This window comes from Ursus americanus, chromosome 13 (genome assembly GCF_024610735.1).
Source record: "Ursus americanus isolate L20-20 chromosome 13, mUrsAme1.1.p, whole genome shotgun sequence".
NCBI classification, from domain to species: Eukaryota; Metazoa; Chordata; class Mammalia; order Carnivora; family Ursidae; genus Ursus; species Ursus americanus.
Window position 1 is genome coordinate 20835595 of NC_142139.1, and position 12001 is coordinate 20847595.

The 12001-nt window shown below is 33.7% G+C and overlaps 1 protein-coding gene across 8 annotated transcripts in view; it reads left to right on the forward strand.

Moving 5' to 3' along the window:
• Positions 1-11384, forward strand: part of LARP1B (La ribonucleoprotein 1B) — a 115920-nt gene extending 104536 nt beyond the window's left edge. For 5 of the 8 annotated variants that reach the window (XM_045799000.2, XM_045799001.2, XM_045798996.2 and 2 more), the window contains exons 15-19: positions 2283-2443; positions 2818-2962; positions 6772-6881; positions 7603-7730; positions 9315-11381. In XM_045799000.2, coding sequence (XP_045654956.2) covers positions 2283-2443; positions 2818-2962; positions 6772-6881; positions 7603-7730; positions 9315-9560 — 790 coding nt within the window. In that variant the 3' untranslated portion in view covers positions 9561-11381. Of the gene's footprint in view, positions 1-2282; positions 2444-2817; positions 2963-6771; positions 6882-7602; positions 7731-9314 lie in introns of all 8 variants that reach the window. The other 3 variants (XM_045798998.2, XM_045798999.2, XM_045799002.2) reach the window with 2 other exon arrangements.
• Positions 11385-12001: the final 617 nt, after the last annotated feature.

The following is a 12001-nucleotide window of genomic DNA, read 5'->3' on the forward strand; positions in this document are numbered from 1 at the left end:
CATGCTTAGTGAAATAAGTCAGATTCAGAAGGGTAAATATAGTATGATCCCACTTGTATGTGAGGTACCCTGAATAGTCAAATTAAAAGAAAGTAGAATAGAGGTTATTGGGAGCTGAAGGGAGGAGGAAAGGGCTAATTATTGTGCAATAGAGTTTTTGTTAGGGATGATAAAGAAGTTTTAAGTATAGATAGTGGTGATGGTTATATAACATTGTGAATATTTAATGCTGATGAATAGTAAGCATGCTTAAGAGGGATTAAAATGAAATATTGTGTATATTTTACCATACACGCAGACATGCACACACAAACTCCTAAAAAATATCACCACTGATTTCATTAGAAAAGTCTTTAAGTATTAGTGGAAACTATCAGGCTCATGGTAACAAATACAAGGTTTCAAACACTCTAATATTTGCATGAAAGCTCAGTTTTCCTTGACATTAAAGATTCATTTTGTTCATTTTCAAGGAAATGTCTAACACAAAATGAAGTCTGAATAATCATAATCTGTTATTTTCTAATTAAAAATGGTGTTCCATGAAAAAAATCAATTAGGTCAGCTCACAACTTTATCACACGAGTGCTTTGACTTAAGACAATTATCTCAGTTTGAACTGCTCTAACACATATGTCAAGGACTGGGTGGCTTAAATAACAAGTTTATTTCTCACAGTTCCAGGATGAAGGTGCCAACAGATCTGGTGTCTGGTGAGGGCCTGCTTTGCAGATGGCTATCTTGTATCCTCACATGGCAAATAGCAAGCTATCCATGTTTCTTTTTATAAGGGCACTTACCCCAATCATTGGAACTCTACCCTCATGACTTAATTACCTCCTAATACCATCATATTAAGGGCTAGGAATCCAAGAAACATTCAGTCCATAAATATAGCCATTGTACTTTGATAATGCTGCAAAAGTGCTTTATGTTTCATCCCATTTTTTTCAAGATTTTATTTATTTATTAGAGAGAGAGTGGAAGGTGCTAGGGGGTAGGGGAGAGCAGAGGGAGAGGGACAAGCAGACTCTGAGCTGAGCATGGAGCCTGACTTGGGGCTCGATCTCAGGACCCGAGACCATAACCCAGGCCGGAACCAAGAGTTGGACCCTTAACCAACTGAGCCACCTAGGTGCCCCCCATTTTTTTCTAATTGTGATTGAAAAACACATAAAAAATTTACCATTTTAACCATTTTTAAGTATACAGTTCAGGAGTGTTAGGTATATTCACATTGTTGTGAAACATTTCCAGAACTTTTTCATTTTGAAAAACTAAAGCTTTTGTCCCGTTTTGTCACACACAATGGTACTCAAGGCTTGAGATTTCATAAAGTCAATTTTGTTTGCTCTATCAAGAACATATTAAGTTGAGCCTGACATTTTTAAAAACTTGCACATGCATTGAAGTGAATAATACAATCACTGGTATGTAAAGTTTGATACCACTCCCTTAATTTTCGTCAGCGGTTTTATACACCATTGTTTTAGTCTGTCAGTACAAATGTGAATGCTGTGAAAAGGGCAAATAATACCTTAGTTTTATTGTGAAAATGGTCTTGAGTTGCAAACTTTCTGAAGAGTTCTTGGGAACCCCTCCAAGCATCCACAGACCACACATTGAAAACTACTGATTTAGATCAGTGTCTTAAGAAGGTCACTTTGAAAACAAAAACAAAACAAAACACAGGAAGATCACTTTGGCCGTAGGATAGAGGAGGGAGATTGGAAAAGCAAGGAGACCAGGTAGTTTGAGTGAAAGAGGAAGAAAAGCCCGCATTTGCATAATGAAATACAGACGAAAAGACTGATTTTGGAGATATTTCAGAAGTGGAATTGATGTACAGAATTGCAAGTATGTCTTTGGACTGATGAAATTATTGCCCTTGTGCCAGATTTTATTTCTCATTTCCATTTATCCAATTTACACGATTTACTTATATACTCATGAAAATTGAAAATTTCTCCCACGAGAAACTAAACTAATAACGGATCTGGAAGAGGAATAAGCTAGCTATTCAGTTATCTGTTCTACTTACTGCTTTAGTTTGGAATTTATAATCATGTTCTTAATCATCTTCTGAATATACCTGTATGTTAAACACAAATAGCAGTTCATATAGAGATCTTTATGTCATTAGTTTAGTTTTAGGGACTAATGTCTTTTCCACTGTTCGGATTCAATAACAAACAAATAGCACAAATTGTTTAAACACTTGGTTTAAACACTTGGTTCTTGATATTTCAGTTTGAAGGCTTTTTTCCCCCCTCCTCAAACAGCAGTTCAAATGCTTCACCTTCAGAAGGTGCACCACTGGTAGGAAGTTATGGATGTACTCCTCATTCATTCCCAAAGTTCCAGCACCCTTCTCATGAACTTTTGAAGGAAAATGGCTTTACCCAACAAGTGTACCACAAGTATCGTCGAAGATGTCTGAGTGGTAAGATGCTTGTCCTTTATGTAGCTATGTTTAAAACTAAAATATAATATTAAACAAATGTGACTTTAATATCAGGTTAAGATATTCTTTTATTTTGTTATAATTACCTTAATAAGTATTCATGTGTTTTGTAGCTTAAATACATTAAGAAACAAAGTTTAGCATATTCTTGTTACTATTGATGAATGCTTCAATTTGGGCAATGAGTCAGAAAATGGATTAATATTTGTCCCTTATTTAGAAGAATCCCAAATACATTTTGGAGATTAATATGTTTTATCTTTCCTTATTTTAAGTTATGTAAAATGTCTGCTGTTTTGACTTTAATAAGTTTCTTTAACAAAAAAATGTTTTATTATTTTAACTTCTTCCAGAGAGAAAACGCTTGGGAATTGGCCAGTCCCAAGAAATGAATACCCTCTTTCGTTTCTGGTCCTTTTTCCTCAGAGATCACTTCAATAAAAAAATGTATGAGGAATTTAGACAACTTGCTTGGGAAGATGCAAAAGAAAATTACAGGTCAAATATTTTCTCACATTTTTACCGTTAAGGGGAGTTTTCAAAAAAATAATATAGAAACTAGTACTGAAGTAGCCCAGTTTTGAACTATGAAAGTAGCACAACATAACTAGAGAGAGAGCTGTATTATTTCCTATTGCTGCATTGCAGATTATCCCAAAACTCAGAAGATTAAACAACAAACATTTATTAGTTTACAGTTTCTAAGGTTCAAGACCCTAGGAACAGCTTAGCTGGGTGGTTCTGACTTAGATGTCTCATGTGCAGTCAAGGTGTTAGACCAGGATGCAGTCTCTGAAGACTTAACTCAGGCTGGAGGATCCTCTTCAAGCCTATTCACGTGGCTGTTGGCAGGAAGCTTTAGCTTTTCACCACGTAGGCCTCTTGTTGGGCATTTAACAGCATGACTTCATCCAGAGAAATGATCTAAGAAAGATGGAGAACTTCCAAGATGGAAGCCTTGGTGTCTTGTATAACCTATGCTTGAAAGTAACATGCCATCACTTTTGCCATGTTGTATTGTTCACACAGGCCAACCCTGGTACCATACCTGGTAGGGGGAGACTACCCAAGGTTGTGAATACCAGGAAGTAGGATCATTTGGAACCATCTTAGGGGCTGGCACAAAGCCAAATGAAATTTGAAAGAGCCACTAGAGACTTCCCTTGCATATGCATATACATCCCTAAATTGATAAATACTTAGAGCTAAACTAGTTGTTAAGATGCCTTGAGCCAAGAAAAAATAAGGCCTCTCACGATATGTCCAGACTTATCTATCAAATCTCATTTTTTCCTAGTAGTGCTCTAGTTCTCTTAGCAACAATGGTACAGAAGGTGTTCTCTGAATGACCCAAGCTCTAGCCTCTTCATGTCTCTATATATACTCTTTTTCCTCCCTCTGCTTTGCTAACTCATTCTTTTCATCCAGGTTAGACCTTGTTTCCTTAAGAAATGTTCAGGATAAATTTTGCTCATGCAAACTATTTATTCCTGGAAAATGGTAGGAGGAAGAAGAGATGGAAAGAAGAGAAAAAGATAATTTTACACTTACTGTTTATTCAAATTTACCATTCTTCAAGTTCTACTTATAAATCTTAAATAAGAATATATTGTTAATCAGTTATTGTGATCTTTGAGAGGAATACAAGATGCTGCAAATAAATTTTTCTGGAAAAAAATTACATTTGCCCTGACTTGTATAAAAGTAAAAACTATTTAATTTTCATCCAGAATCTTTATCTTGATCAGGAATGACAGATACATGGTATGTTTACCTGTATTTCTTTCTCTTCTATTATTACTGACTGACATCTCTAATCAGTCCCAGTGCTGTTTAATGTTGTTCTTGAATTCAGATTTGTAGTCTTCTCAAAATTTTAATAAACTGCCAGTTTACCAGAGTTGGCACAAAAGGCAAAATTTGCTATTTCTGATTTTGATGTTCTCATTCAAGCTGTGGTGTGCTACCCGTTAGTGGGATGTGAAGTCAGTTTAGTAATTTGAAAAATATCAGACTACATTGAACATAGTAAGGCTAAATTGTTTCACAATTAATACATACATACAAATTTAAGAATTGTTTGCAAAACTTATATATGCTTTTATGTACACACATTATATATGGGAGTGTTGTGTTGACTTGATTACCAGATAAAATATTTTTCTTACTATTGGACTTAGAAAAGTTTGAAAGTCATTGTTATAATTAATCTCACCGTATTTTGCTCTTTTTACGAACGGCTTATTTGTTGTTCAGGACTTTCTAATAACCTTTCTGATATGCCCATGACTACCCAAGTCTAGGTTGGGAGTTGTTCTGTGTTCTATAGTCATCTCTGTATGTTTCTAGTAGCTTTTCAACACACAACTTTGGGTCTGTTTCTGCAGTGTTGGTGGATCAGCTGGATTAGCTGTTCCTTAGGAGGTATCGCACAGTGGTTAAGCATCTGAAGGCTTTGAGATCAGGCCTAAATTTGAATTCCATTCTGTTAACTTACTGTGAGCTTGGCAAGTTATTATTCCCAGTAAGCATTAGGTTCTTTATCCATAAAGTAGGGGAAATTATGGTAGATACCCTTGTAGGGTTATTGTGAAGATTAAACAAAACAGAACGTGTAAAGGTCTTAACATATAATACAGAGTAAGTGCTCAATAAATTGTTACCGTTATTAGAAAGAAGATCAATACTAAATCTATCTATTGACTAAATTTAGCCCAAGATGGTTTCAAGAAGGAAGGAGAGAAATAACCTTTATTATGTATCTTCAGTGTGCCAGCTCTGGTCTAAATATAATGCCATCTATTCTTAAAAAGTAGGATATTGTTATCCCCATTTTTAGGGATATAATTACGGGCCTAGAATTCAAATATAGTTCTTTTTGCTTCTCAGCCTTTATGTTTTTCCACTTACCTAAGCTGTCTCATAATGAGGGGTAAATGAATAAATAACAACTGAGAGGCTGGCCATTTGCCCCTGATCTTCACTCCAGCAGTTATGCTGCATAGTTTGGTTGTTATTAATGTCATACTTTTGGTCTTTGGATTTGGTTTACTAAAAAATGAGACTAAAAATTCAAATATTGTAGTAGTCTATTGGTCTTTACCAATATAAACTAATATATAACTAATATCAATATAATATCCCATAAGAGAAGTATCAAGGCAGATTTGTCATTTCTGAGATGGTGGTTCTTTAGTCCTTAGTTCCCTTAGCCTTCAGTCGTACAAGCTCAAAGAATAGCATCACTTATGGCTACCAAAGCAGAGAGCGCAGGTCAGTGTGTGGGTGTGTAGTTGTTAGTCCTACATTTCTCTTGGTGGCTTGTCAAGAAACCTATTTATTCTTCTGGATAGACCATCACTTTCCATCTTGAAAATAAGCTAGTTACAAAAGGCACAGACAGACACCCCTTGTGAATAAAAACTAGGCAAAATGATGTTAACAGTAATGAAGAAATTGTAGTCTTTGTTCCACTAAGGCACTCAGAACAACTTAAGGTTTCTAACTGAGGAATCTTTTGATTGTGACATGTTTTAGTTGAGTAAGCTAGACATGGTCCTTTTACTGCTGTCTTGTTGACTTGGTTCATTCTCATGGGTTCAACTCATCACCATTAATTGAAGGTTGAGCCCATGTAGTTTGCTAATCCACTGTCCAAAATTTATCTTGGGGTCTCTAGGTAGTTATAGAAGAATATGAGGAAATTTGTTTTCTGATTTATATAGTGATTACAATTATTTTAGCAAAATATCTTTTATGAAATGTACTTTATAACTAAAGCAGGGAAGATGTATTAGGAGCCATTTAATTAGGTTTGTCATTTATAGTTGAATGGGTCAACCACACATAGGGTCTAGGGCACAAGAGCATAGTCTTTATCTCTCTTGAGTAAAGATTATGTTCAAAAGTATTTAAAACCATGCACCATTATAAACCTTGATTTGGAAAAAATAAGAAACATTCCCAATGTCACTAAATCTTTTGACCATTTCTTCAGAATACCAAGGAGAGATCCTCTGTCCAAAGGAATCATACTGTAGTTGTCCACGGGCTGCCTCATCCTGCAGGTTCCCAGTATATTTTCATGAGGTGCTATGGCCAAGTGAACAAAAATAGCAGAGCCATCTATGGATTACTAAAAAACCACTTCAGCTAAAAAAACTGCATACTAAAAATTACATGCATTTAAACCTTTTTTTTTTTTTTTTTTGCTTAGGGTTATTTGTGTCACGTTTGCCTGTATCTATGAGATGTTTGCATTGTCATAGCAAAATTTTTATTATAAACCTTTTATTTCCTTTCTACAGGTATGGATTAGAATGTCTGTTCAGGTTTTATAGTTATGGACTGGAAAAAAAATTCAGACAAGAAATTTTTAAGGATTTCCAAGAAGAAACCAAAAAAGACTACGAATCTGGTAAAACAAAACAAAGCAAAAAAACCCAATAATCTTATTCTATTTGGAAACTGTAAACCTGAGTCAATAAATAGGGAAGGGGTTCATAACTATTTTCTTCAGAGTAGGCCATTTAAGACCTTCAGGCCACTATTATGGTTCTTGATGAAGAATGGGGCATCATATAGTAAGAAGGTCATTCCTCTGAGGGGTTGGAAAATAAACACACCCAAGTGTTTCCTTTATGGAATAGTATTTTGCCATTTTTCCCTTGACAAACATGAAGATGATACTCACCGATGTTCCATTACATGAAAATTCTTTGTAAAATCAGCAGGTATGCTTGGAAAGATGGAATAGCGCAGTGGGTAACAGTGTAAGCTTTGGGCTAGATCCATATGTAGGTCTGAATCCCATTTTCACCATTTGGTAGCTGTGTGACCTTGGTTAAGTTACTTAACTTTGTTAGCCTTACTTTACTCATCAGTAATATACACAAGAACACTTATATTACAGGTTTGAATATAGTTCAAATTAGTTTAATATATAAAAAACACTTAATACCTCTTATAAAACAACTGCTTACTAAATGTTAGCGCCCATTATTATTACAATGTCTTATTCTCAAGATCTAAAGTCTATGTTGGAAGATAAATGGTTAATTGCTGATGAGGTCATGTTTAATATGAATCATTTTAAATTTTCTATATAATTAATATTGTATATTTTTCTTTGTTATTAGGTCAACTATATGGATTAGAAAAGTTTTGGGCTTATCTAAAATATTCTCAATCTAAGACGCACTCTATTGACCCAAAACTTCAGGAATACCTCTGTAGCTTTAAGAGGTTAGAAGACTTCCGCATTGACGTAAGTTTTAAGTCCTTTCTTCTGTGGTCTTTTTATTACCTTCATATTTTGAGCTATCAGTGACTTTCTTAACTTTAGTTTTACAATTTTTATTTTTTTAACTTCTTATTTTGAAATGGTAATTTTCTAGTTTTTAAATTAAACTTTAAAACAGGTGCAAAAATAGTACAGAGAATTCCCATATACTCTGTTTACCTGGATTTCCCAAATGTTAACATCTTATGTAACCACAGTGCAATTGTCAGTTCACTTTAATTTTGATATGCCCCTGTAACTAAACATTTTATAGATTTAGTAACTTTTATGTGAATGTTACAAATTTCTCACTAGCATTTCAAAAAGTTTTCACTTTCCATATACTTTTATTTTATACTTTTCATAGTATGTGCTGATATGACATGGATTTAAGTTTCTCCACATAATAAAATTAAGACAAGAATGTTATGTACATATATAGAGACAGGAGAGTAAGCTTTAAACAATTTGATTTCAAGAGGAAAAGGAAAGCATTAAAAAAAATGAATGGGATGAAAATAAGATAAAGGAAAAGAAGGAAAAAGAGAAATAAGAAGAATCAACAGAACAGAAAAGAGAGAGGTGAAAAGAATGCTAGGTCCATCTCTACTTGGTGTTGTAATTTGTTTGTCTTATATTTTGTGTAAATAGGTTTGATGGCCCAGGGACAGAATTAATAGAAGTGCCTGTCTCTGGAATTAAGATGTTTCTGGAGTGGCCTAGCCAGTTCTGTCACAAAGACATCCTTGCTCTGTAATAGTGACTTTTTCCCTATCTGAACAGAAACTAAGAATTCAGGCCTCCACTTTTAAGTACAACGGAAGATGGGAGAAGGAGGGTATGGACTTAACTTGTCTCCAAATGAAAATATTAGATCCCAAATGTTTGTAACTGGAAAGGCCTTAAAAGCTGACTTTTTTTTGGGTGCAGAATACCCTTTCACTGCCTACCCCCTCCTTGCTTGCAGTCAGTCTGAGGGGATTTGGGAGCTTAATAGATATTTATGTTTGAAAATGTTTAAAATTACTACCACCAATAATGCTCTCCAGTTTCCTTATCCTAGAAATCCTAGATAAACCTTCAGACTTGCTAAATATTATTTGATTTGGTATCTCTTTTTTCCCCCTGCTGCTTTCATTTATCTGTTAAACATTATCATTCAAACAAGCCTAGGATAGGAGTTTAGGGCTGGAAGGGACTAGAGTTACAAATGCTTTGCAGTTGACAGAAGTTGAAAAAAAAAGGAAAATAGCCTCTTGGGAACATTTTCTTGGAGGCAGGGACCCCAGCCTTCTATTTATCCCCTGCAATGTAGTTCAAATCCTAAAAAATACAAGACTCTTAATAAATATATGTTGAGTGAAGGAATGAACAAGTACTGGTAGGCTGATTTAGTTAAGGAGGAAATTTAAATTTAATACCTTAAATTGCTGTTAAGTTTTTGTTATACTAATAAAATCTACTGAAATGCCAACATAGTTTCCTTCTTTATTGAAAAAGTCTGACCTTAGATTATGAAGGGAGGAAAAAAAGTAAAATTGTCACTATATTGTCTTTCCTAATTTGCAGCCCCCTATTAGTGAGGAATTTGGAAGAAAAAGACATTCATCTCCTTCTGGTGAGGACAGTCGTCGTCATAGACTTCCATCTAATTCCTCTACCAAGCCACCAAATGCTGCTAAGCCTACGTCTGCTAATCAGCTTCGGGTCCCAATAAACTGTCCCAGAAGGATTACTTCACAGGAGTCCAGTGACAATTCACACCAGAACAGTGTTGCCGCAGTCTCAACAGATGGTGAAGTGCCTGAGAAATAGACTCTTACGAAAGTTGTTTGCCCTTGAAATCGACATTTACATCAGTATTTATTTGGGAAAAATCTTCTGATGTTTAATTGTGATAGTCACAAAAAAGAAAAAGGAAGAAAAGTGGTAGCATTTTTTTCTAACAAGATAAATTCTAAAAACATTCTCCCTGGTGTCATGAGCAAGGATAGTTTTGGTGACCTTTTATAGAGATCCTCTAGTAATGTATTTTGGTCTCAGTATTTCTTTTTCAAAGCAATTGTTTACAAGAACAGCATTCCTTAAATATATACAAAAACAATACAAGGAATGCCTAACATTTCAGCTCATACTTCTTAAAGAAGATATAGTATGTTGTATTCATCTCTCCTATAGAGCTTTCCTAAAGAATCCAATTACCCTGTTATCAATTCATATTTGAACTTATCAAAAACAAAGGAAGATTACATATATCTTTTTTAAATTCAAAAAAAGAATATAAAATGATACATTTGCTTTTCTTTTAGATATATAGCTTAAGGAAAGTTTTTTTGTTTTGTTTTGTTTTTGTTTTTTTTTTAACCAGAATAGAATTATATTGCAGTTAAATTTGCTGGGTTTTGGTTTTTTCCTGTAGTCATACCTCATGATTTCCATAGTTACTGTTGTGCTGGTGTGGCGTTCTCAGTTGACATCAGCTGGTTACATATTAGAAGAGATTTACTCTTTGTGACTTTATAATAAACCTGCACAAGTAATTGAAAACTTGGTTGGGATTGGTTGGAATATTGTTCTAAATCCGTTAAATCTTGCCCTGTTTTGAATGCATCTGCTGTTCGTACATCTGCAGGTGGGTATGTCACAGGCAGTCAGATTATCTTCAATTTAAAAGAAGTACTTAGTTTTTCCTTTTTGTTTCTTTTAGTTTTGTTTTATGCTCATGTTTTCAAGAGTTATAGCAAATTGATTTCTAATTTTTATTCCTCTTGCAACTGATGTAAATGATAGTTTCAGTTTTTGTGGGAATTAAAAAAATAAAGCACTTATTCTAAATTATTGGAATTGATTTTTAATTATTTTGTTTAGAATATAGTTGAAAAGCTGTAATATTCAAATTCTGCTGGTAGAAGACCATTATATTTTGAAAATGAAGTTTCAGTTATGAACTTATCCATTTTTATTTACTACATATGTTTTCTTGGCAGAGCAGCTAGTTTAATACACTAAATTATTATTTTCTTTTTGATGTCTTGTTCTTATAGAATGACAAGATTGAAATATATATAATCTTTGGATAAATGGGCTATTCATCAGGAACTAAGAGATTTTCATTAATTATTACCACTCATAAATGATAATCTGAAGTTTTATATTTAATATTTGGGGGTCACTTTAATGTGTTAATTTTAAGAAACAGTCAAATTTGAAAAATTCAGAAAATAAATTTTACTTAGAGATGTTGGAAAGAGAATGCAAAACAACTAAGGGGTTAGAATAATAAATTTCTAAATGTTTTCTTAAGTGGATATGTAGTTCTGGCTTTTCACTAAGAAATTTCCAGACCATACTTACTAGCTTTAAGGGGGTCTCTTGAAATGATCTAAAAAATTTTCTCAGTATCCTTTTTGTATTGAATACATACATCGGAAGCCTGTATTTAAGATTATTTCTACTCGCCTAAATATGCAAGTGTAAATTCGATTGGAAAATTGTATATTTTATAGAAAATATAGTAATCAAGAGTTTTGTGATGTGTAATTAGAAATTTTATCATTATTTTGATTATAAAAGTAATATGTGTAACTGGGAAATTTAGAAAAGCACAAAGAAGAAAATAAAGTACCTTTTTAAAAAATAAAAAAACAAAATCAGTATCATGATATACAAATAGTGTTATAACCTGCTTTTTCCATATGTTAGAGGTGAGCATTTATTGATGTCATTATTTCTACACTGAGTTTTACAAGTTATATAAAATTCCAGCATATACTTCACATCGCATCATAGTTTATATTTAATCTCCTATTGTTGAACTTTAGCATGTGGTGAGGTTTGAGCTGTTACAAACAACAATTTAATCACATCCCTACAGGTGAATTTTTGTGTATATATCAAGTTGGAGTTGCAGGGAGGTTCATATTATGCCACTTCACATTTTTGAAAAATGTACCTTAGTACAGTAACGGTTTTGTCGTAAAAGGGAAAATCCTCTTTGGGTTTCTTTCAGTTATCAAAAGAAAGTACTAAGGTCTTTTGTAAAAGTGAAGTGGTGCAACGAGAACTTGAGGAAAGTCGGGGGTGGATACTTCTCTTAGGCCATTTCAGCTTATTAAAGTTTTTTTTTATATAATTATTTTTTATTATGTTATGTTAGTCACCATATAGTACATCCTTAGTTTTTGATGTAAAGTTCCATGATTCATTGTTTGCATATAACATCCAGCGCTCCATGCAATATGTGCCCTCCTTAATAC